At 38.5% G+C, this 26,541-nt stretch overlaps 1 protein-coding gene across 7 annotated transcripts in view; it reads left to right on the forward strand.

The window, feature by feature from the left end:
• Nucleotides 1-26,541, forward strand: part of SH3KBP1 (SH3 domain containing kinase binding protein 1) — a 212,329-nt gene that overhangs the window by 169,308 nt on the left and 16,480 nt on the right. For all 7 annotated transcript variants that reach the window (XM_083855052.1, XM_083855046.1, XM_083855047.1 and 4 more), the window contains 5 exons: nucleotides 7,159-7,260; nucleotides 11,153-11,204; nucleotides 14,939-15,019; nucleotides 17,374-17,536; nucleotides 22,366-22,451. In XM_083855052.1, coding sequence (XP_083711178.1) covers nucleotides 7,159-7,260; nucleotides 11,153-11,204; nucleotides 14,939-15,019; nucleotides 17,374-17,536; nucleotides 22,366-22,451 — 484 coding nt within the window. The remainder of the gene's footprint in view (nucleotides 1-7,158; nucleotides 7,261-11,152; nucleotides 11,205-14,938; nucleotides 15,020-17,373; nucleotides 17,537-22,365; nucleotides 22,452-26,541) is intronic.

Below are 26,541 nucleotides of genomic sequence, written 5' to 3' on the forward strand. Positions count from 1 at the left end.
TGTTTTCAGCACCATGACACTGAATGTATCAAGAATTTCTAAAGAAACATATTTTAATATTATTAAAATGTTTTTTCACCTTGATTTAACATGACTTTGTTGTTTACCCCAAATGCTGAGTTGTATTAAAGAAGATCTGATGTGCTTTTAATGATGGTTTGAAAATCACAGAGCCTGTCCGGTAGCCTTCTCTGGTGTTTGTGAGAGCTGGGATCTCTCTCCCCCAGTGCTGCAGCCCCACAGATGCCCTGTGAGGGTGGGCTGAATGGCAGAGGGTTTGTCCTCCAGATTTATCTTCCTATGAGGCCTTTAATCCTCAAAGTCCTTTATATATTGTATGGATCTCTTTGTGTATTATGGCTGATGTCTTGAAAAGTTCAATGGACACATTTTGTTTGCATTAAAGGTGGTTTGTTTTTCTTTAAATGATGGTTGGCTAGGTGTTGCCAAAAGACTTCTGGAGAGATGCTTACAATGGGGCTAGCAGTAATTTAATGGGGGGCTGCCAGCACAGCAGAGCTGACATAAAAGCACCCACTGCAAGCATAAGAGGGATTCATGGCTTTCTGAATAATGTGATTTTTTCCAGCTCGACATTCTTCTTGATGAGAACCAACTTTAGAAGGGCAGAAGGAAAGCAGATATTTAATGAATGCAAATGCCAACTGCTGGGATTTATTATTATTATTATTATTATTATTATTATTTTGTAAGGAACTATGTCTTCTAATGGAGATTTCCAGAAAAATAATACTTTTTCAAACCCTGCACCATTATGGTGTATCTCAGTACAGATACTACAGTATAAGCTTCACATATACTTTTCTGGGGGCCTGCTTTTCTTGTTCTTAGTGTTGCTTTATGTCTTAGCTGTAATTATGAAATCTGTGTGATTCAATATTTCTGTATCAAAAACTTTTAATTGAAGAACTGAAAAATCAAGCAGTTGTGGGTTGATACCTAAACTATAGCTTCGTGTTTTAGCAGTATTGCAGAGTACCATCATGTTCGGAGGACCAGACTGTGCAGCAGTTAGCTCCCTCAGAAAAACAGAAGTCTTGTTTACAGATGAGAAGATTGGCCTTTTTCAGATGTATTTCTTCAAGAGTTTACACAGCTGCAGTTCAAATCATGGATAGGAAAGAAGATAATTGCATAGCTTATTACTCATTTTGTGAACCTTGGGGAATAGAAAAAAATCTCTCATTTACTTATCCTGAGAAAAGCCTTCCTCTTCACTAGGGGCAGCTTGGAAGGTGAGTTAGAGAGGGGAGAGATGAACTTGGGCCACGGCACTCCCTGAAATTGTCAGTCCTTCCAAAGGTAGCAAGAGGTGAGGGAGGGGGTGCTGCCTTGAAGTCCTGGCTGCTTTGGAGGAAAAGGCAGGAAACATCTTTGCCCCTAAAGTTAAGTGGAAAGCATGGCTGCCTGCTTCCTCTTGGGCTTCCTTGTGTTTTGGTAAAGCTGCAGAAATTGCTCAGCTGTTGGTAGATTCCCAGTATCAGATGGCTGTTAATGCTGGAGAGAGCAATCTTGATGCACTTACAGCTGGCTGAAGTGATGATGGAGATACAAGTCCAATGGGCTTCTGAACACATTATAATGTATACATAGAGCCAAGTAGCTACAGATTTTTATTTAAGTGCTTAAGAACAGTCTCATTGCATACAGTAACTCTCCTGTAAGTGGCTTCAAGAAAAATAGAGTAAAAAAAAAAAGGGTAGAATAATGCATAGCTTGGAAGAAAGCATACACTGGAGCATGTCTGACATTTAAATTATAGTAATCTTGCATGCTTTATTGACTCCTGGTAAAATAATGAAAAAAATCCAAATAGTTGAGTTTTATTATAAATATGTTCACAACCAGAAGTACTGCTTTGCATTTTCAGCAAAAATGTTGGTTTCCTTCATGTTCCTTTTATCTGGCTCAGGCATAGAGTGCAAATAGCAGTGTGGGATAGAAATAAACCCATCTCTAATAACCAAGTATTTTTTTTTAAGAGAGAAATCTTTGTATGAAATAAAACCCTTCCATTTTTGGGGCATGTGAAACTCCTGCCTCCTTGGAGCAGAGGGAAAGGCTATGAAGCTGTAAGCATTTCCAGCAGGGAGAATTCAGTTTGTGTAGTGGGGTCATCAGTCACCACCAGGCTTGTAGATGGGACACAGCTTGGCATGAGACACATCACCTGCCAGGTATGAACTTGAGTCTTTAAATTTCGTGGTCTTGAATGTGGTATCAGGTACTAAAGGGCACTGACAGCTCTGCCTTATCCCCCTCCATTGTCACCTCTTTTACCACCAGAGAAAACCAGCGATGGTGTTTGACTGAAGGGAAGTTGTGTTCCTGGCTAGTGAGCAGCTGGACTCCTGTGCTGGGGAGATGACATGGGCCAGTGTGGTGTCAGTGTGTCTGTCTGGGTACTGCTGCTTCTATGCACAGTGGAGTGTTTGTCAGGCTGCAGAGCATGAGGTGCTTTATGCTGGGCTTTTTGTTCAATCTCTACCATCTTCTGCTTTTTTCCTGTTGAGCACCAAGGGAAGGAACAGCACAGTGTTTGCTCTAGTGCAGAGCGTAGTTCTGCTGCTAAGAAACCCATTGATGTAGGATACTGTGTGCATAAAAGACCAAGCAATGTCATGATTCTTTCACCCAGAAGAGGAGAAAGCCTGACTATACTGTTTTATGGCTTTTCTTCATCAGTATGAGAGTGGCTGCAGGATCACTGCAGTTGCTAAAAGGTGACTAAGCCATGATCTTTTGCTGTCAGCGCTACTTATGTACCTCACTGTATTTCACTTCCATTAAGTAACAGTGTGATAAATCTGGTGCTCCAAATGGAAACTTTCTTTGCCTATGTTAAAATATCTCTGCATGGCTTTTGGCTGGTATCTCTACTCATAGCTCTCTCTTCTCCCTCTCCTCTGTCCCTACTCTTTTAGTCACCACAGACATAAGTTTCAGAGTAGAACTGTGTTTTTACCTTTCTTGTTTTACCATTGATTTGGGTTTGTATTTTGTTTTCTTTTTTGATGTTCCCTTCTGAAAAAAAAGTCTGTTTTCTCCAGATGATTCTCTCTTCCAATTTTATCCACAGCTTGCATGTCTCACTGCTAATTCCATGAAGAATAGCTCTTCTTATTCTTCACATCAAGAAAAGGACTGATGTTTTTTAGTTCACTTGTATATACTCTTAAAATGCTTGGCGACCAAAGTTGGCTATATTCTGACTTTCTAGTAGTTTCCATTTCTCCCAGATTTACCTTTTCCTCTTGACTTACGTGAGTGTTCCCACCCAGGCTGACATTTTAGTACCTGATATTTTGTGTAACATTTATTTCTTACAACGTTTAAACATCTCAAAAAATATTTAACACTTTAGTCTTTCCTTTCTCTATGTTTTGTCTAATTTTTTCCCAAATATTTAGCACAAAATGAATGTTGTTAATAAATCCAGTGTATTCAGTCTTTTTACCCTTTATTTGGGAACTGCCGAGCTTGGAATGAGAAGGGATGTTGAATGGATGCGACAGCTGGAATCACCCCCTGCGTTCCCTGGGGCAGGCCCAACAGGCAGATGGGATGCATGACATGGAGGATTCCCTATCCTTGCCCTGCCTGGCTGAAGTGACTGAAGGGACAGGGGCAGTGGCAGCAAGTTCCTTCCCAGCACAGCAGGAGCATCTCCTCTGTGACTGCCCCACCTGTCCAGGTGCCCTGGAATGGTCCGTGTGAGGCTGTCCCAAGTTAAAAGTGACAGGCCTTGAGCTGTGCCAGAGGAGTTTTAGATTAGATAGTAGGAACAATTTTGTCACCAAAGGAGCTGTCAAACACTGGAACAGGCTGCCCAGGGAAGTGGTTGAGTCCCCATCCCTGGAGGTATTTAGAAGACAGGTAGACGTGGCACTTAGGGACATGCTTTAGAGATGGACTTGACAGTATTGAGATAGCAGATGAATTTGATGATCTTAGAGGTCATTTTCATCCTAAACTGTTTTTATTATTTTACTTCACTAGAAATTAGGATAAAACCAAGATTTGTGGTTTAATGAGAAAATACCAAAGTTTCCCTCAAGATTTTTAATTTCTCTTTTTCATGAATCTGCCTCTGCTTGAACAATCAAAGCAGGATAGGCAATGTGAATCAGCAGTGGATTTCTCTAAGGTCTTTGATTGCACTGTCGCTGCAATGAGAACATGGGTATAGTCTCCAAATTAAGCTTTGGTAGGAGCTGATCTTTACAGTAGCTAAATGGTGACTCAGCTACCACCTAACTTGATGAATTTCAGTATCTGGAGTATCTTTTTTGCCATGTCTTACTCCTTCAGTTTTGTAAATATTTTGTGATGGTTTTTTTCTTAAAGGGAACCAGAATGCATTTCTAGTACTTGGAATACGTTTTCTTCATAGGACTTTGGGGATATTTTATCATCTGATTTTTGTTTGTTTGTTATATGAGTCTGACAGGATAACATGGAGATAAAGCAGAGATCCATTTGGTTTGTTAAGAAATTTTGGGTTATTAATAAAATTTGTCAGTCTTGACACTGGATTGCTTGATAGCATTTGCATTTTGAAATTACAACCATTTTATTGTACTTGAACACAGCAACACAGAGATGTTAGAAAAAGCAATATGGTTAAGATTGCATGGCTGATGGCAATCTGGAAGGATTGGGATGTTTTTTGCTCAGTATTTACAAGCTGATATATTGTTTTAATCACATTGCTTTGATTGTGCCCTTTGTCAGTACTTGTGGTAGCTTGTGCAGCTGTAGCTCAGGTGTACTTGTGTGCTGCTCTACCCCAAAATTAAGACCTGCCTTCTGCCAGCACCTTAGGCTGGCTTTCAGGGTTGCTGGGGCATGGCAAGCCTGCAGTTGTGGGTAGCAGGAGGGCACCACTGTGGAGATTCTTCACCAGATTTCTTCAGTAGTTTTTAACTTCCAAAATCTCTTAATTTTTTTCTCAGTGACCCATAAGCCTCTTCTTGCAAGTGAACTAAATGAGAAAATTAGAGAGAAACTGCCTAAAGAGATTTACTTACTGTATGAAAATCCACTGTGGTGATTGGCTGCATAAGCCTGAGTGACAAGCTGGAGAGGGAAAGAAAGCAAACTGCAGCTGTTTGGGATTTATGAACGTGTCACACGAACAGCAGCTTCATGAAAACAAATGAGCTTTAAAAAAGCATAGAGGAAAAAATTCACATGTGTTAATAAAATGGAGAAATGGGAGTAATATTTGTGTTTCCTAAGAGCATAAAAAATCGTACCTAAAAAGCATATATGTGAAGTCTCGTGCTGTTCAGTCAGGATTATTAGCTAGTGCTAAGCTGTGCAATCAGTTGAAGCACAAGCTTTTAGTCTCTGTGGATGTTTGAATTATTCTTAATATTTTTCAAAATCTAAATTGGGTCAAAAATGTTTAGGCAATTTCAGATTAGCGGCGTAGGGGGTGGAGGGCATTATGAAACACACCATGTGATGGAACAGTTGAGTGCACTGATTATTAGGCTGTGCAAGTAGATGGAGACAAGTGAGAGAGCACCTTCACACCAGGAATGAGGGGTGCTGGCTCTGCAGCAAGAGGAGAGCCCTGCACTGTGCCTGCCCATGCTGTGCATTATCTTGGTCCTCCACGGAGCCCTTGACAGCCCTGTAGGTACTCAGCAGATGTTTTGAAAACATCAGCTCGTCAAGAATCAGCCCTGGTCACTAACACAGGTAAACACCTCCTAAGTAACTGTGGGAAAGCCTCCTTGATGGTGGCCACCCTGCTATGGAGAAGGGAGAAAACAGAAAATCAAAGATTAGACGTGAGAAAAGATTATCAAAAAAAGAATGAAAGGATTGTTTCATCCCTGCATTACATCAGAGAAAAATACTGAGATAGGAGGGGGGGAAAACCCAAATGCACCGAAACAGACATGATGTAAGAAACCAGGCTCTTTAGCTGGTGTGTTTAGTTAGCACATACTCAAGGGACCAGGAGGACTAAATAAGCTAAATAGAGAGTCTAGAACAGGAAAGTAACAAAAACCACCCCCAAAGCACAAAAGCAATCGTCTTGAATGTCAGTCTGTTTTCTCTCAAATATCATCCAGTGTTTGTCTATTGTAACTTACAGAAAAATACCAAGAAGCACAGTCATTGTGAACAATATTTTTAAGACTTGGTATTAAGTACACCTCACTATATTAACCTGCATTTTTCTGTCATCCATTTTGCAGCTGAAATAAAAGATTTTATGGAAATCAGGAAAGGTTGGCCAGCCTGATGTTGAGCCAACTGCAAAAATTGGCTGAAGTGGTTTTAAGACTGAGCAGACAATGGGTGACTTTCCTGTAATTGTGTTTTGGAAAACAGCTGAGCTGTTTCGGCTTGAACTTTCAGGAAAAAAGAATGTGGAAAATCTCAACAGGAAGTGTTCTATGTAGCAAAAACACACACACACAAGAAAAAGTGAATATAGAGGACTTATGGAGCAATTTCAACCTTCTCTAAAGTGTTGCATCTTCTGTTCTATTATTATTCATAACAAAAAAAATTGTGCTTTTTTAAAAACATTTAGACTCACTGATGTTACTTATTCACTTATTTATTTGTACATTGTTTTGCTATACACTGCTTTGTACTGCTCAGAAACGCTGCAGAAGAAGGTGATGCCTGATATTAATAAGGCATGATGCCTTATTAATTGGAGTGAGATGGAATTTAATAATTCCAGTGTGTTAAGCTTTTTTATGAAAGTATGGGAAATAATGGAGCTTTTTTATCCCCTGGTGTATGATGTTTAATTAAGTTATTGTCTTTCTGCAGAATGAAGTCAGAGAGACATAGGGTCATGCGTGCTCAAAATGCTGACTTGTTTAATAGATCAAATGGTGAACTAGCATTTTGTTTTAGACACAGACAAGGTCTTGAGCTCTTACAGCATGTTCATTGTTCTTTCCTAGCTGCTCCGTGTGATAATAGAATGCAGGGTGGTTATTGAAGTTTTTGTCTGATAGATTACCCTGTTAACCTGGCACTCCAGCAAATTGTCATGTTCTAGCAAACAGGGAGGACGTTTTGCAATAGAGTACTTCAGCTCAAAAATCTATTCAGTGCACAAGCACACTGTGGTTTTCATTTTATTTTACTGTTTTGTAGGATTGCATTGATGTGGGTTGGTGGGAAGGAGAACTCAATGGCAGACGAGGTGTCTTTCCAGATAACTTTGTCAAGCTACTCCCCTCAGATTTTGAAAAAGAGGTAAGCAATATATTCTTTCATTTTCATTTGAAAATTCAGAATGAAAGTAGAGATAAAAGAAATCCTCTTTCAAATATGTGATTTTGACAAAGTTTTACTTCTCATCTAATAACATAAAAACATAAGAAGAAAAAAAATCTGGGTTAAAAAGCATCCGTGAAAAGAATGTGTAGCACTCAAAGTCATATTATGGAGTTTCCTTGAAGGGTTTGATTTGTCCATCCAGTCACCCCACTGTGCTGCTCTGAAAGCTCTCTGTCCTGTGTCCCACGAGTCTGAGAGAGAGAAGAGCTGGAGGTCCCAGGACTAAGTCATGTGATGCAGTGATATCCTTTAATTCTTTAATCTTCTCCATTGTTTTTGTGGTGGAATATGAAAAGTTAGAGTATCACCTGCATGCTGATAGACAGCAGTCAAACATTCTTCCAGAACAAAAAGGGTGAGATTTTAACTGTGAAATTTGAAAAATAATAAGCTTTTGGTATCTCAGAGGCATGTTTCTTTACCTCTCAGAATTACTAAAAAAGAAGGTATAAAACCTATGCAGAAGATTTTTCAGCTCCTATTTATTTGAAAAAGATAGCATTGATATTTCCCAGACAATATTTAGAAATCCTGTGGTTTCCTGGAATAAAACCATGGATTACTTCCCCCAAAAGTCCATTCCATTTTTAGGAACCCTTTGAGTCATCAGTAAGATATTACAAGCTTGCAATCAGGCTTTTGATGAGTATTTCACAGTGATAGTGTAAGCCTTCTGTGATGAAACCAAAACTTACTGACGCCCAGCTTCACTCTTTGGCAATAAGATTGGATGCCAAAGGCAAAAATTAAATAACTTGGAAAGCTTAATAAAGCAACTATTAACTCACAGAGGCTAACATGATAATTATTGAAAAGGAAAGGAGAAGAGCAGCAAAAACTGTGGGAAATGAAAAGGCAATTCCACAGCAGAGTGCATATCCTGGCTTTAGGCCTAAAAATAAAAGAGGGTGATTTCTAGAAGAAGCAGAAATCAAACACCTGAAGACATAGTGAGCCTATTATAGAAGAAAAAAAGTCTTTACTAGTATCCATTTTTTGTGGTGTAATTATTCAGTCTTTCTGAACCTAAAAATTATGTATCTTTTAAGTGATTTTTAGAATACAATTGAATATAATTTGTAGAGTAAATTAGATTTTCAGACACTTGGAAATTACAGCTAGGTTTGCTCTAACTGTGGAGAATAAAATTTTATTAATTTTTGAATGCCACAGATCTAGCCACTTGAGTAAGTAACTGGTAGGACTATAGACCATCTCTCTTTGCTTGAATCAGTACTAAAAGGGAAGGAGACAAATACTTTACCAGTGATTTTGTCAGGTATTTTCTGATGTGATCCAGAAACCTTGGATTCCATCCCGTGGTCTGAAAGTATTTGTTGCAGTAGTTCTGTCTGTTCAACAAAAGCTTGGGATCTCTTCCTGTCTCCTTGTTCAGTCCTCAGTTTTCCAAGCCTGACTCTTTTCCACACATGCCTGTTTATTCCGGGCCTTTTCTATTCACTGCCTAGTTCCAATCTCCACCTCTCAGGTGGTCTCCATTACAGGATTTTCCCCAGAGCTCACTACCTGAGTCCAAATCACCATCTGGATTTACTTTCTATCCCTACACCAAATTTCTTTATAGAGTTGGTTTTTTTCCTCTTCCCTTTTACTCTTTGTCCTTGCTCTATAGTTCTGTTCTCTTCTTGTCCAGCCAGTCCTGGTTTCCTTTCAGTTGGCTTAATTTTAAGTCTCTCTCCATCACCTTCTCAGTTATCTCATTCAGCCACAGATCCTTATTGCTTCTCCATGTTTCCCTAAGGAGTTTTAAGGCTCCTTCACACTACACCCTTTCTGACCTCGTTCTGTCCTTTTGGAACAATCTAATTCCCTCTTCAGCTTTCAGTTAAAGCCAGTTTGTCAAATGAACCATAGGACCCTTTCTCCTTCATGTCTGTCTACAAAAGTCCTTTGGTTTGAATCAGGAGTGACCACAGTGAATCTGCCACTTGTCCCTCTGCACTTGCTTTGGAAGACAAAGTGCCAGGGATGTAACTTAGACCCCTTAAAGGAGAGAAGTAAGCCAAAAGATGTGCTAAGGGAGTGCATCTCTTGTATTCCGGCTGCTGATGTATGGTCAGTCCATGGGATCAGTCTCACACCACTCCACAATAAAACCCGAAATGCCTGTATTGTACTGTTGAATCCTCATCATCAACTATTTCACTCTGCAGCCGTTATCAACAGAACTCGTAATGCCCATCACAGGGCATTCATTGTCTCTGTCTCATTTCCTTTCCAAATTTTTCTTTACTTTTCTGCATTTAAACCTTAAACCATGTAGCCCAAATTCTTGTAGAAGAGTTTAAGGGACTCAATGTTTGTAAAAGATCAATCTGATCTCCTGAGTTCTTGGCCACAGCTTTCTCGGGTTGATGATTGAAAGTGATCTGGTCAGGGTAAGATGGTAGGCGAAACTTGAAGGTTGCTGGATGACAACTTTGAGATTCAGGATGTTAGGCTTTCCCTGTTTTTGCAAAAACTGGTATTAATACATTTTTTTCTCCAGAGATGAATACATTTGCTAGATTTGAGAGGGATCCCTTGGAAGGGTATGTGGCAAGCACTCAGCCTTCACAGCTGCTCTTTCAACACTCAGAGCAAGATCTGGGAGTTCTAGGGCAGACACTGAACTAATTACTGCAAATGAACAAAGCAATTGATCTTTCTCAAAAGCTTTGGCAAATAGATAGAAAATAATTGGGGGGAGGGCAGGGATCAATAAGAGTTTGAGAGAAAATACTAGCTTAAATGGCTGATTGAAGTTTGGCAAAGCCGTGCATATCTGGAAAAATCATTTTATTCCACATTTGTTCCATAAGACAATATACATTACTACATACCAGCAATGTAGTGAAAGTGATTGTGATCAATCTGTAGCAAAGGAAAGTCCTTCTCAGAAAGAAACAAAACAAACATAAGGAAAAAAATGGGGGTTTTGCTTAGAATTTCTTTACAATAATCCTGTTCGTTTGTTGAGGGTTTTTTTAAGTGAGAGGTGAAGCATGTAATTTGATATAGCATGATGCTCCATTTGGTTTGTTCTCATACATGTGGTGACTGTCAGTGTGCTGTGCATGTATTCACACACATCAGCACACAACAAAAGCCATCAGTCCCCCAGCCTGCAGGTGAAGGGAAATTGTTCTCGCACTGCCAGAACTGTTGGTGGTCATGTTTCTCAGTCTTACCATTAGAGATCTATTAGGAAAATTTTCATAACAGAGAAGGTAAAAGTATAAAAAGGACAGATTAGTTGGAATAATTTGTTTAATTTCACCAAACATCTAAAATACTGATCTTTTACAACTGGAACTCTAAATATATCCTAGTAAGTGAGTAAAGAGTAACCTTTGCTGTATTTCCTGGGTTCTGCATTTTTGCTTCATTTATGGGTCTGAAAATACCTCAGGTTTTGCCACATGTATCTTGGAGTTTCTTTGTGTTTGGGGTTTTTTTCCAAAATGGGTAGGAATATTTACAAGGTTAAATTTTAAAGAAATAGACTTCTTCATTAGATCAAAGGTCATATATTCCTCCAGTCTTAAGGTACACAAAATGAACTTTTTTAACCCCTCAGCAGGACATTTTAATTGCAAATATAAGAATGATATTTTATTTTCAATGCTATTTTCTCTCTTCAAATTAATTTTAATGAAGTTATTTCAGGAGAAGTATGCGACAGATCACTAGTCTCATGATTTGTGATTATTAATGTTAAGCACTTCATGATTAACTCCAACTCCTGTATGAATGAGATTTACAGGCCTTTTGAAGCAACCTCTTTTCTTCTGTTATTAAATTTTAGAGACCGAAGAAACCACCACCTCCATCAGCTCCTGTCATCAAACAAGGATCAGGTAAAGTGCAGTTGATTTTTTTACAGCACATGTCAGTGAGCACATCTCAATCTAAATTAAGTGTATTCAAACTTATATAGAATTCATCTGTATCAAAACTGACAAGCAGATGTCTAGACAACAACTAATAAATCACAATCAAAAGGAAAATAGTTGGTAATTCTGAAAGACTGTGGTGGGCTTTAAATGTATTGCAGTCAACCATCTATCTAGTCAACCACTTCAAAATTACCTAGTTTGGCCCTTAATCATGTTAAATCAGAGCAAGTGTGATACTCCAGTTTTCTGATTTTTTTTGGTTTGGTTCCCTGATTGAAGTTGATTGTGTGCATGTCCTTAAAGAACAGACACAGTATGTGGAGTCTGATAATACCTGCAGGAGGAAACTGCATTCACTACAGATCTGATTTATCCTAGAGACCCAGAGCTTTTTTAGAATATGTATAAAATAGTGTAACTCTTTTAGATCTGCATGACTGCTGGATCTGGCTGGCTGCTCCAGAATCTATAGGCCATAGATTATTGGTTTTCAATACTTTGTAGCCCTAAGTATGAAACCAAAAGGAGTTACCCTGAATGGTTGTGTAGATAAAGATGTTGCAAATGTATTAAGGGGCTGATTCCGTTTTCCAAACAGATGAGTGCTAGCAAAACTGTTTTTGTGATATATTATACTGAATTGTGTGTAGATAGTGAAAGATACTTCTATTTGTAATTTTAAAAAGACCTTTCCATACTAATTTTCAAAAGTGCCTGCATGATTTATTTTTATCATGAAACTTAAAAACAGTTAAAGAATTTACACACTTGAAAATCCTGAACTCGGAAACCAAATTCCAGTTCCATTCATGCAAAAATATAAATCACAAGGCAGGGTAAGCTCTCAGAGTTTTCATTTGTATTGCACTTGTGGTGGAAAAATAACTGTGGCTGGAATTCTTTAATCCCTTAAGTCCAGTCAGTTTGTAAAAACTCTGCAGCAGCACTATTGCTTCCCCCACTGCAGGCACCCATTAAAAACCAAAACAAATATGTCCAATCTCCAGATAGTTTTCTTATTACTGTGATGTATCCCAGCTTTTGGTGCTTTAAAAAGTAAATTTTACTTTCCTACACACTTAAGCTGTTATTAGAAATGCAACTTACACCAATATACAATTTACTCTGAATCAATACGATATACTTTAACTAGTTTGAATTTGCCATGCAGTTCTTTGACTACAGAATCATAACCATAAATATTTGTGTTTCTTATTGACATCCCTAGTTTGTTCTTACACTCTGTCTTGAGACTCAAGGAAATATAAATTTGATTTTAAATCAGTAATAGTGTCCAGAGAGAGCAGTATGACTTTGCCATCTAGTGGTGGTTGTATAACAACGATGTCTTAGTGATCACTATCGTAAAGGCCTGACATAGACAAGTTTACAACATTTTCAAGTTTTGTAAAAACGCTATAAAACTTTATTTCAATTTATACTGCTATAATTAGAGAATAAAACTTTTAATAGGTACCTGCTCACATGCAATGCTTTAACTGTGTCACCACAGCAGGATAATGTGCCCATTTTCAGAAGGAAAAATGGTTGCAAAAGGAGGCAGACAATTTGATTAAGGCCTTCTAAGTCTGTATCAAAGCCAAGACTGTTGCAGTTCTTTCTTTTCATACTGGCTGATCAGGCACAAAAGTTTCTTCTGATACATATTTTGAGCTGAAAATCATCCTATGTTTATTACCATCCTAACATCCTCTACTTCGTCAAATTATTTCTTCACTGAGATTACACTGTATTTTACCACATCTCCACATCAGGTCTTAGTGTTCATAGTAGGTAACAATTTCAATAATGCTTTTGCATTTTTGACCAGTCAAAGTGTGATGAATAAATTTAAAACTGTCAGTTGCAGCCTAAATAATTAAATGTCAGCATCTTCTGATGCAGAGCATAAAATCACAGCAGAGGATTAGAACTTGCCTTTGTAGTACAAGTGGCATATGTGTAAAGAGGTGTCTATATTTTAGTAGAGATAGACATTTATAATCTCCACAGCAGTAAACTGCCAGGGCCATCTGTGCTGCACTATTTTACAAAGCAAGGTGAAAACTGGAGAGCTGAATTTAGGAGCACAAGTTCCTTATATACAGTCTTTAAAAGCAATAGGCATTTCACTGGGTAGCTGTGGTAGCTACACAACTGTGTCCAGTCCAAAGGGTGGGAATACTCTTGAGTTCCTCTGGGAGCTGGTATAGAGCTTCCCAAAGCTTCCTTGAAGGTGACTGTCACCTGGGAGCTAAGGCAGGATCATGGTGCCTGCCTGGGTGTTGATTAATTTGTGGGGTCACAATCCAAGTAGAAAGAACAACTGAGCTCCTCAGTGGCTGTAGGCTCATTGTTCTACAGCCACTGGCCTGAGAATGTCCCTCTGTGTGTTAATGATGACAGTTAATCATATTGTAATTAGGTACATAGACTTATATGTCTTTTTGAACACAGTAGTGTGTGCAAGATTATCAATATGTTGACTTGTGCTTTGCATAACTTGTGCTTTGAAAGGCTTTAATTGCTTTGGAGCAACAGCTTCTCCTCTCAGGACTGAAGTTTTTTTCATAGAGTCATTTATGTTGAAAAAGACCCTTGAGATTATCAAATCCAACCATAAATGAGAATTTAGTGTTATTTATTGAAATAATGTGTGGTACTGTTGCCTGTCCAACAGCACACTTGGGTAAAGGAACAATGGCTGGTGATCACCACAGATGAGTACTGATTTCTAGGAACCAGCTGCAGAAGGGAGTTGAAACAGCATATTCAGAAAATGTAAATACACTTAAGAACTGCATATAATAGAATAGCTTGAAACAAAAAATTGCCTTGTGCTCCTTGCTCTGCCTCCTCTGCTTTTCTTGGATTTCATCTACCGTAATTTTTATTGAAATGCTAATAGTGTTACCTAAAGCAGTTTTCAACACTACTAAGTTGAAATGGCATTAGCACCTAGTGGTTAGCCAATGTAGCAAAGCCAATATTCAATAAAGTGTTTCTTATAACATGGGGATTAGAAGATTTTATCTTGCATGTGCCAGGAAATTTTTGCAAAATCTTCCCATTGTTGCTGCCATAAGTTCCCGTATTTCTTGGAGCAGCAGAAGTCTACATGTCAAGGCCTCTAGTACAGAGGCAGAAGAAGCCAGGGGCTTACACCTCCAGGGCAAAAGCTGTCAATTAAAATAGTCATGCAGAATGCTGCCAGCACTGCTCTTCTCCTCCTTCTAATACGTGGAAGGGAACAGTTACTAGTAGTGGAGAAAAAGGAGAGGGATGTGTTAATTTAATGTAAAATAACCTCTATATATTCAGCTCTATCACGTATTCTTTTGACATTTCTCAATTAATTGATTTATTTCCAATGTTTCTGCACACTGTTGAGTTGTTCTTCATTTATGTCTGTTATGATAAAATCTGTAGCTATCACTTTTTTCCATAGAATAGTCTGAGAGTGTTCTTAGGGAGTGCCCACTTTGGAAACTGTGAACTTGATTATAAAGACATAAATATCCAATTGCTTTTTTGTCATTGTGGTACAGGCAAATATTTGAAATAAATTTATGTTCAGTTTTAGAAAGACATTTTCAAATTGGGGAATATAAAAAGCCTAAGAAATTGCAGAATTCAATCTTATGTCATTGTTTTGTTGGCTTGGTCAGGACTCCAAATTTTTCTGTCTTTGACAGGGACCACAGATCGAAAGCATGAAATCAAGAAGATACCGCCTGAAAGGCCAGAATGTCTTCCTAATAGAACAGAAGAAAAAGGTATGAAATGTGCTTTCCTGCCTGTTCTCTGCAGAGAGATGAGGGAAATATTACCAATGCACATCCTCATTTCCCAGTCTCTGTTTCCAATAAGTGTATTTTTTGGATATTTGTTTTCCACTCTGATAGACTGCGATGATAGGCATTTTGGAAAGGCTCTCATTGTTGCTTATGGACTAAATTCAGGGTGTTCGTTTGTACCCATCCAGTGCTCTTGAGTACATTCAGCCACAACTGAAGTCAAGGGGAGATTTGCTCTCAATACATGAAATGCTGTATGAAGCTCAGAGCTCTGTAAAACCCAGGTGCACAATCGAGTAAAATATCCCAGATTAATGTGTACTTTTTTCTTAACATCTGTCTGCTTTGGTTCTCTATTTGAAAGCTGGGTTGGTGGTTTTCCTGCATCAAAAAGGGATTTTGTGGAGATATAGTCATTAATGCTTATGAATCACTCCATTATCATAGCCACAAAAGTCACAGGCAAGGCAGCGGAGAAATGAAAAAATGCTTCAAAGCCATGTTTGAACATTGCGAGAAATGGGACACAGTACCACACAGAGCAGGGACAAGCAAATTAAACCTTTAATGGTTTCATTCTGTTCATTGTGAATGGTGAATAGTCTCAGGAAAATATTCTCTAATTGAAGATGGCGTCAAGTTTTATATGTTAAGTGGACTATTGGATTGTATGAACAAGTTTGTTTATGGGATTTCTTAATGTCTCAGTATTTGAACTTGCAGCCTTTTAAAAGGCACGTGTATCCACATGACTAAATGCATAATATGCAGTTATAATTTAGTGATAGAACCTTCAGACTTTGCACCAAGATCTGTTAGCAATCTGACAGGTGTTTTAGCTGTTTCCTCTCCATAGCTTTCCTTTTGGTTATGTGTGCTGCTTCTCGCAGTTATCTTAGCAATAAAACCCTTCGCTTTCCATTTTTGGATTTACAAAGCCAACTGCTAAAACAGCAGAGGAAATTTAAATATGTTACTGTCCTGGGCTATAAATATCTGTAACTTTTCTAAACGTTGAAAAGAGGCTGTAGGAGTTGTGCCTGTATTTCAGGAGTACCGGGGAGTGGCAGGAATCACTCATGGTGTGGCAGCAGGGGTGGCACAGGGACATCCTTTGAGCTGTGTGTTGGCACACTGCCCAGCCTGTCCCTTATACAATTTAGATTCTTGGACACTGACGCAGTACAAATTGTCATAGGGTTAACTGTAAAATTTACACACTATGCTGGAAAATTTCAGTGTTATGAGGACCTGGTGACTGCATCTGCTCAAAGGATACTGCCTGTAAACAATAGTCACTAGCTAGACTCTTCCAAACCTAATGTGCATTGTGTTTCTGGGGATTTATTCCATGATCCTCTCATTAATTGGTTCTCATTAAGAACCCATTAAGCAATAGCCTGTAACATTCCCAATATAGGTATACAGAGGTGTAATGTTCATGGCATATCATAGGCAGCATTGTCAAGGGAAGTAGAGTGTTAAAATAGAATATAGAGAAGAGAACTCCAGTTCCTTGGAGAGTTTTGTCCTTTAAGAAAAATCAGGCCTTCTCTGGTGTGGCAAACATGCTTATGTAGTTGTTTTGTATTAGGAATTTAGAGCATATTATTTAGAAGAGTAATTAATGTGTATTGTACTTCACACATGCACAGGCCTTGCCTGGCATTGGATGGCAGCACTCCCTAACTGTGCAGAATCACTTCTGCAATGATCTAAGTTTTCATTAGCCAGCTGAAAAATTCAGCATATAAATCTGTGCTTGAAACCTAAACAATAGGTCTGATTTTTCTGAGGGGTTTACATCCTGCTAGACATTGTTAAATTTTTGTGCTTGTATTTTATTTTCACTTAACTGTATTTCACTTGAAACATGCTTTCCCTCCACTCCCAAAATAGTATGTTTGTCCAAGAGATATTAAGAATATCCAGCGTAATTATTTTTGTGACCTTCTAAATTAATATTGCTTCATATTAAAATTTAATATAAGTTGTGCTCATGGGAAGTTGTACCATATGGTCTGTAATTTCTTGCCATTCTTGTACCTTACAGTCAGAAACCAGTAAGTTAATAAAATAAAAAATAGTATTCCCATTAAGACACTGCACACATGTTTTGGCTGAAGAGTTGCAGGCAGAACAGCCAATCAGGTTGAACAACTGAACTGATTTGTTTCTCAAGTGAATTATTTAGAACAGAAATGGAAAGGTTTTTCTTTGTATACAGTCTATCCACAGTTGAAGATTTCTTCTTTGAATGTAGACTTGTGAGTGCAAATGAATTCCACTTAATAATATCCCTTTCCTTTTTTCTGGAAATGATTGATTTAAAGAAAGATCAGAGAGAGAGCAAAAGCAGCTAGACCTGCAGAAGCCTTCAGTTCCTGCCATACCTCCGAAGAAACCTCGGCCACCCAAAGCCAACGCTGTGAACAGACCTGGTACCTTGCCCCCAAGACGACCAGAAAGACCAGTTGTGCCTGTGACTCATGCAAGGTATTGCTTTTCTTCTGCCCAGTGATTTTAGGGTTAGTGGAAAAACCATGCATTTAAAGAATTTAGGTTTTACAGTTTATGTCCCAATTTATTTCAAAGTAAGCTGTATTTAAAGAACAAGAAAAAAGAAAATCCTTATAGGCATCTGGCTGGATCATAACTATCTTCTCAATAATAGCAAGTCTTAGACTGTTCATGCCTGGTTCATTTCTACTGATGAAATTCTACTGTTACTGCAACAGTGTAGAATGTGTGGGAAATACCTGCATCAGAATGTTATTCTGATCTTAACCTTGCTAGTTTACCTGAAATTATTTATTGCAGCTTAACCTGGGTACTAAGTCAGTGCAAAAGCTTGAATTGTGCTTAGGAATAGCATTAGGCATTGTAGGTTTCAAATGTTGTTAGCCTGATTTCAGTCTGGTTTCTTTTAATCATTTTAGATCAAACTTTAGCAAAATACACGTCTTCGATGTCTTTTAGCTGGCGCCACTGCAGAATAGTGCTGTCAAGTATTTATGCTCTAATACTGGTTTGTATTCTGCAGTTACATTATGCTTTTTTTTTGTCAGAGGTGGCTACAGCCTTTGAGGAGCACTCAGAAATTGAACTTGCCAACACAAGTCCATTTATTCTGTGCTAGAGCAAAGGTTGCAGAAGTTAAAGGCCTCACTGTAGTCCTAATCAAGTCTAGGTGGCTACATTTTAGTCATCAGCATCTGCATTGTGCACTGTAGATTTCCTTTATGCATAGTGAATAGAGTTAGATGAAAACCAGAATAAAAGCAATTGTGTGAAACTGTACATATTGCTGTACATATTGCAGAAAAACAAGAATATAGGCATGGAAATATTTTTACTATTGTACTATTAGGAAAATTAGCTGTAACTGATCTACTGGAGTTCAAGTATAGTAATGGTGAATTAAACATGAGAATAGAGTATAGGTTAGAGTAGAGTGAAATGCTAGACATTGATTCCTTTCATTCCTCCACATATGGTTAAATTAAAAAATGCTTTTAGAGAGAAATCTGGGGCAAATTAAAAGAAAAAAAAGGCACCTGGCTTGTGCTCCCAGTTTCATCTGACTGGAATGCTTTGGTTGTACATGTCTGAGTACTTACCCTTCTATCCAGGATGCTACTGCCACAGCTTCTTTTGGACTTGGCTTTGAACATGCTTGCCCGGTTGCCCCGTAATACAGTCTATACCTGCTGATCACCCAGGCATACTTGGAAATACAAGTATTTGCTACAGTCTTCAGATATAGCTATGTGATGTCTTGGAAAGACCAAGACATACCCTAGTGTTCAGTTCACTGCTGAGGCATGCAATGGAGTAGGTATTCATTTATTCTGTTCTTTGCCTGGAATATTTTGAACATACTATACATTTTTAGCATTTAGAATTTTGGAAGGGTATTTTGCTACTCTTGTGTTTTCCTTTTTTTCTCTAACTACAAAATTTTATGAAGTACCCATTTATTTTTAAAAAAATATTTCAATTTTCATGTTATCAAGGGCAAAAAGGCATACCTGAACAATAACCTTCTTAATTGTCCAAACTTTGCCATGTCTAGCACAGAAGAAAATGGAAAGCATTTCTAATTGCTTGGATAATTAAGAAATATGAAACTTCGAGTGGAAGCAGTCACTTCAGTAAACGTGTTTTGTTTTAAAATCCATTCAGTTTAATAAGATAGTAATTATTTTAAGACCTACTGGTACCCATTTCCAAAATCAGAAAAACCTAAAGCAATTAGAATAAAAATTGAATCAGCAGAACTTCTGCTGACCTGTTGTGGTTTGACCCTGATGGGCAGCTGAGCCCCATGCAGACACTCGCTCACTTCCCCACTGTGTGATGGGTGTGATGGGTGTGATGGGTGTGAGGATCAGAAGGGCAAAACTAAAAATAGTTGTTGGTGGAGACAAAGACAGTTACACAGGAGAAGCAAATGATGCATGTGCAAGCAAAGCAAAGAATGTTGCTACTATCCATGGGCAGGCAGGCATTCTGCTATCCCCTACGAAGTTGGGCTTCATCACCTGCAGTGGTGACCAGGGAAGACAAAGGCCATAACTCCAAACATCCCCCACTTCCTTATTCCCTCACCTCTTAATGCTGAGTATGATGCCAGGTGGTGTGGGACATCCCTCAGTCAGCTGGGGTCAGCTGTTCCCCACCCAACTCCTTGTCCACCCCCACCCTCCTCACTCGTGGGATGACAGGAGAAGCAGAAAAGGCCTTGACTCTGTGCAAGCACAGCTCAGTAATAATGAAAACACTCCTCTGTTATCTACACTGTTCGCAGCACAAATCCAAAACATAGCACCATGCAAGCTGCTGTAAAGAAAATTAACTCTATCCCAGCCAAAACCAGTACATGATCCTTAGGGGAAAATTGTTGTAGTTAACAAAGTTAGTCCTGTGAGATTTCCATGGCAGCTGCTAACCCAGAGGGATTTCTTCTGTCCTGAGTAAGTGGCTTGCATCTTATGCATCTCACGGACTTTTTGTAGTGATGATTGTTTTTCTATTTAAATATAATCTTCCTTCACTGGAGGCAGAGTAGGACTTCAAGGGCAATAGGACAGATAAAAACCATGTGGGGCAGTGAATAGCTGTCAGTTTGTTCCAAAGGCTTCACACCTTAGTTAGACATATCATGATTATACAATTTACAGATAAGCCAATTCTCTGGAGTAGGTAAGCCATAAACACCCATAGAAGATGCATCTTTACAATCAATTTAAATCAATCTATGTCCATGCCACTGCTAACAGGGTTTCTTGTCCTGGCACCCCATTCCCACAGCCTCCCTTATGCTCAGCACTGCCATTTGTGCAGCTGTGCAGCCATATGGGTCAGGGAGTTGCTCCAGATGGCAATTAATCTGTTTGCAGTGGGACTTCTATTAGTGGGGGGTTTCTCTCAGGCTGATCATCTGTCTGGTCAAACTGACAGCTTGTCTGTATGGGCACGAGCAGAGAGGGACACACTGTGAATGAGAAGGGAGGGCTCCACTCCTTTCCCAACAGTATGAATGCAGAGTGGTATAATAAGCCTGTTGATTCTTCTGACAACAGGATTCGGGTTTTTCGTGGGGCTGTTGCCATATATCTTGGTATCTTTTATAGGCAAATGGTAAATGTTGTGACTTTCAGCCCTAAATCATGCCATTCTAAGAATCTCTCCAAAGCCATACTCACACATTTCCTAGAGTGCTTCCAACTCACATTGTGCTCTCAGATTGCTGAGAAATATATGTGTGCAAAACAGAGTATGCAGTCAGATGCTCATTGCTCTGTCAGCCAAGAAATTATGTTGCTTCTTATAGATTTACAAATATATAAGCAATATAAGAAAAAGTTAAAGACTAAAAAAATAGGAAAACTAATTGTTCGGGTAGATCGCTTGGAAATACCCTTATTTATCATCTTGCCAATTAGTACATTTTTCTATGCATGTGTTAAATTTCTTCTGTGTCCCTCCTGGCGCAGACTGCTTAAGAGCTGTGGAGGACTGGTTTGTTTTTAATCTGATTTTGTCTATTTTTTTGTTCACTTGTCACCCTATCCACAGGGTTTAATGTCATATATATTCACTTAATCTAGGACTTCCTCTGGGTTTTAATAAAAATTTTCAGCTCTTTATCATAGCCTTCCTGAAGTCTGAAACACGGTTTCCAGCCACTATGGGTTTTCCCCATAAGCTGCTGCCATGAGTTGAGGTTCAGGCCATCTGTCATCAGCTTACGGTATCAAAAGCAGAGACCAACTAAAAAAATCAAGATTTGCGTGCTCACTACGTATTTTACTGTCAACAGCTAATTATTGCTAGTTATTGCACTGTATAGTACATATCTGCCTGGGTTGTTTCAGGGCAGATCTACATCTTTATCCCTAAATTGTGTACCTTACATACATCATATTTTTTTATAGTGTTACACTGGGAATAGTAATTGTGGAAAAGCTATTTTATTTGTCAAGTGACTGGATAATGATGGCAAGTACAATGTATTGCATTAACTGAACAGTTGTTACCACAGTAAATATCAGATATTTGAGTGACCTGTGCAATACTGAGCTACTTGCCTACCACTGGGGTTTTTTTAATATTCTTTCAATAGGTAGATTATTTTAGTAATCTCAAGTACTTGTGGAATAGAATGTTCTCCAAAGCAGGGATAATTTTGTTGCTTTTGTTTGATCTCCTGTTTGATTTTAAAATAGCTCCTCTGTATAAAGTATTGTAGCTCCTGCCACTTTATATTCAAAATACATTTCTGACAATTTAGGTGATCTTGGTTCTTTGGACTGTGGAAAGAATATTCATAGTCTAGTCTAATAAAAAAAGTGCAAAAACATGGTAGAGGAGTTGTATTTATGAGTAAATACTGGGAACTGCTGAAACACACAATGCTAGCTTGAGGTTCTCTCACTTTCTGCAGTATTCCAGGTAATCCACTGCTGTAGTTTGTGCAAGCCAATTAATTAGAAAAAACTACAAAGAAGATGTTGAAGAATGTCCCCTTGCCCTTAGGTTTCCTTGGTGTTGAGATGCTGTGAACGTCTGAAGAATTATTCCGGACACTACGGTGTCTAAAATAGGCTTTTTTGACAGGTGTTAAGGAGAAATGGGATAAGGTTAATCCATACAGCATGTCGACTTGCTAGAGATTGCTCTCGCTGACATTGCTATTACTCTGGTTCTGCAAAGGAAGAATACTTTGCTCTCTCATCATTAATTGCAAGTTAGCTATCAATTTACTGTAACCCACACAAAAACTCCCAATAAAACATCTCCTCTTCTTGATCCACATGCAGGAGCGATAGTCCAAAAGTGGAATTAGTGGGCAGTACAGTACCCGGCACTCTAGAGAAAGACTCCTCTGAAAGAAGCAATGACATCGGTAAGTTATAGTGCTTTCTACAGTTTGCCTAAGAAATTTATGGTGCAAGTTTCTGCTTTTTAGTGACTTGCGTATGATTCAAGAGGCAGATTGAGGGTTTGCAATGAATGTGAGTGCTTTTATATCAGATTTTAACTGCAGAATTAAAGGGTATTTCTACTTTACTTAAAATAGTTTTGTTGGGGTTTTCTGCTTAAAAAAAAATTAAAAGCAAATATGGAATAGTCAGCTATTTTGAATAGGAAGGCTCTTGTTATTTTTGTTTAAAAGTCTGAAACAAATGAGAAGGCCAACAATAATAAGGCATACTTGTTTAACTGATGTAATAATGCTGCCATGGTTTTAATACTGCAAAAGATTGTGGGTTTGGTTCAGTTAGTAATCTTTACACTTTCCAATACAAAGGAACAGAAACCCAGTTCAGGTCAGTTTGACTGTATACACCAATTAAAAGCAGTCTAAATTTCTGTCGTAAACAACTTGTGTTCCTGGCCCATGAACCATTTAATCAGGAAGTCACCTGGAAAGGAGCAACAACAGGTTATTTTTCAGTCTTCTCTCACCATTTCTCCTCCTCAAGCTGGCAGAGCAGGAGTGCTGGTGTTTGCTGGTGGGTGCTGGGTGCGTGGCCCCTGTGAGCAGGGTGCTGTGAGTGCAGTGGGGACAAGCCCAGAGCGCAGAGCCATCTTCAGCCTGTGCCCCCACAGCCCAGCAGCTGCTGCTGTCGCTCTCTGTGCTCGCAGCTGTGCCCACACACACTCTGCCTGAGCCTGGATCTTGCCTGTGCAAGCACTGCTACCCTTCACCCGGGCATGAAATGTCATTTTGGTGTGGTGGTGTCTCCCCAGGCTGCTTTTTTAGGAAAGCAGTTCTGTACAATAGCATCCTTTTTACTGCCAAACACGCTTTTCCTCAGATTTGGAAGCAGAACTTTAGGTTATAAGGGAATTTTAATTGCAACATAACAACAGAACACTAAATGCATTTCACATATGTCTATGAGCTTTCCAGCATACATGTATCTGCTTTTGTAAAGCTGCTGCTGTTGCTATTGTTCTTCTGGAGTGGCACATAGTATGTTTTTCCCAAGTGTTCATTTGGCTTTAACATGGAAGGCTAGAAGCTTGTGATAAATTGCATGAATATTTTTATTGTAGAGATTGTTAGAAAGGAATGATATAAAAATGCAGACAAATTCTACCATTTAGTGTTTCTTAACTATGTTTACAAATCTGCTTCAAAGCACATAAGCCTCTGTTCACTTGAAAGTTATGAGTGCAGGTAGCATATGCTACCTGTGTGTGATGGAGGTAAGCTTTTTTATTCCATGTTTTAGTTTCCTTGGAATCACTATCAGGATAAAAGCTTAGAGTGTTTTGTACTTTTTAGTTTTGTTGGTTATGGTTTTGTTGTATTTTGTTTTGTTCTTAACGTGTTATGCAGGAAATCTGATTTATAGGAATTCTTGTTCATTTCCAGAACATGGAGGGGAGAGGAGGGTAGCAGAGGGAGGAATTTGGGTTGTTTTGGGGTTTTTTTTAAGATATAGAATAGGAGCCAACAAGAATCCATAAACCAAACCACAACATGTTGCAAAGAGTTTAGCTGATGTCCTCCTGTTACCACTTACATGGAGAACCTATTGAGCTCAAGGATAAAATAGTGTGAATACTTAAATAAGTATAACTTGATAGGGTCAAACCAGAATGGCATTTACAAGGGCAAATCATGTCGTTCTAGCCTGTTAGACAACTTGTTAAAATAAAAAAATAAATAAATTATGGTTTTGAATTGAAAGGGGATCCAGAGATCAGAACTATTATAAATTTTCAGGCAGCTTTTGACAGCTTGTGTAAAATATTGTCAAATAAATAAAAAGCATTTTAAGAGAGGGCAGAGCAATAAATCAAGGCTTAATAAGGAAAACCAATTCAGAGTGGATTAATGTCTTTTCCTGTGAGGAGAGGTATGGAGTTCAGAGCAGTTTATGGTGCAATGTAATTGTTGAGATTTATGGTAAGTGTGTGATTTTGTTTAATTTATTTACAACGAGAACAATGGGTTGGAGAAGTCTTGCAGCTACTTGAGTTATTAGAAAAGATGATGGATGTGTGAGTGGAATTGTGCAGTGTACTCCAAAACACTGGTGGATCTGGCTGTGTGAGTCCAGATAATATTTAACAGTGATATATCTTACTCGTTTTGCCCCTATGTCATGTGCTCTGTAGGAAGGACAACTGAGGCTCATCCCTCCTATCAAAATGGATTTGATTAAATCTACCATTTGGTGGCTTCAGAAATCCAGATTTACACAACAAGTTAGAATGGACCTATGTGACAGAGGAGGTGTGACTTAGCAGTAGCCTTTGAAGAAAATTGAAGTTAAATGGCCTTTGTAGCAACTTGGATGCATGACCATTCTGGTCACTGGGCTCCTCATTACTGTTCCATTAGTCCAATGCCATTCCCAGTGACTTGGAGCTCTCAGGGAGAACAGAAGGAAAAGCAACAGTCACTTCTAAGTTGCCACACCCTCTTTCATGCTTATGATGTACTGCATTAAGTACTGATGGTGAATTGTGCACTGAAAATGAATACCACGGCACCTCCTGGCTGCTTTGCACTAGGGTTGTTTAGCTGGGGACTGTCACTGGCTGTCACTTTCTTAGTCCTGTGGCCAGTTTAAAATGCTTGTTCCTTTCATGCAGAGCAGAGAGATGGACAGAAATAATGGAGAGAGAGTTTTGGTTATTTAAGCAAACCAAACTAATGCTGGATGGAGAACAGTTCTTTATTCTGTGAAGACTTTTTAAGGATTTCTAAGTTGATTTCTTTTCTTTACTATGATGAAACCAAAACCTCTGTGATAGGGGAGGAGAATATACAGGGTTCTTCCCTATGCCATCTCTCAAAAACCAAACAAGTGATCAACAGCAACGAAATCAGTAATGCCATCCACAACTGAGTAGCAGTATGCTGAGCTGAATTGGGAATCCAGATTCAAAACTTGCATTTTGACTAGGTCCCTTTGAAATGGCTTTTTCCTGTTTATTTTCTGGGTAATATTCTACCAGTGGATCAGTCTTCTCTAACCAAAAAATCCCACACCATTAAAAAATTTCTCCCCACACTTTACCAATTGGGAAAATCACAAATGTTTGAGCAAGGTTGAGGTGATGCGTAATACTGTTAATAATGTTCCTTGAGTTGCGTATATTAAAAACTTCTTTTTATGTAGATATTAGCTCATGACTTGGTTTCCTTAACATGTTCAGCTTCACGTGTAAATTTGTTGATGATAATTCAGTACTGATAACAATTTTCTAAACTACACTGACAAGAGAAAATTCTGCTTAGCAACATCCCTGCTGATTGTAGATATAATGGCAGCTCTTATTTCTGTTGTCCGTGCATTTACTTCTTTTCACAATCTTTACAAAAGCCATTGGAAAACTAGCCTTCAGAATATATTATTTAAGAGGAACCATTCCCCATTCCTCCTCACTTTTTCTTTTGTTTTCTTTTTCCCTGTTTTCAGTGATGTCTTTACTTTCCTTTCCACACATCTTGCATTCAACTTTTCCTATTTACATCTCTTTGCCATGGCTAACTATTCTTCATTTCATAAGGGTAAGGCTTTTTGTTTTCCATTTCTTTTCTATCCTGTCTTTAGTTCACAATGCATAACAAGCAAGTACAAAAAGAAGCATTTTGTAGAATGCCAAAGTTTACATGGATATTACAGAATTATTTTTAATTAAAAGTTGAAATTGAGCATACTGTGACAGAAAATCTTGCATCATAGTATTGAAATGAGACGTCATTATCATTTGATGCATCATAAGAAATTTTAGTGGCAAAAGTGACATGTGCAGGTTACATGTGGTGTTTGTCAATGCTCTGGATTCATTAACCTGTTCTTGCAGTCAGATTTTGTCATCACAAAGTGTAATGCATATATTTCATTGTGTAAAAGCATTTAGAAACATTTTAGTGTGGTATTCTAGTCTGAAAGAGGAAAACAATCACAACAAACATACAGTAAAAATTTGAAGAGTGTTCAGGGGCACTCAGTGGAAAATGTGTGGTC

The sequence above is a fragment of the Zosterops lateralis genome, assembly GCF_965231275.1.
Source record: "Zosterops lateralis genome assembly, chromosome: 2".
In the NCBI taxonomy this organism is placed as follows: Eukaryota; Metazoa; Chordata; class Aves; order Passeriformes; family Zosteropidae; genus Zosterops; species Zosterops lateralis.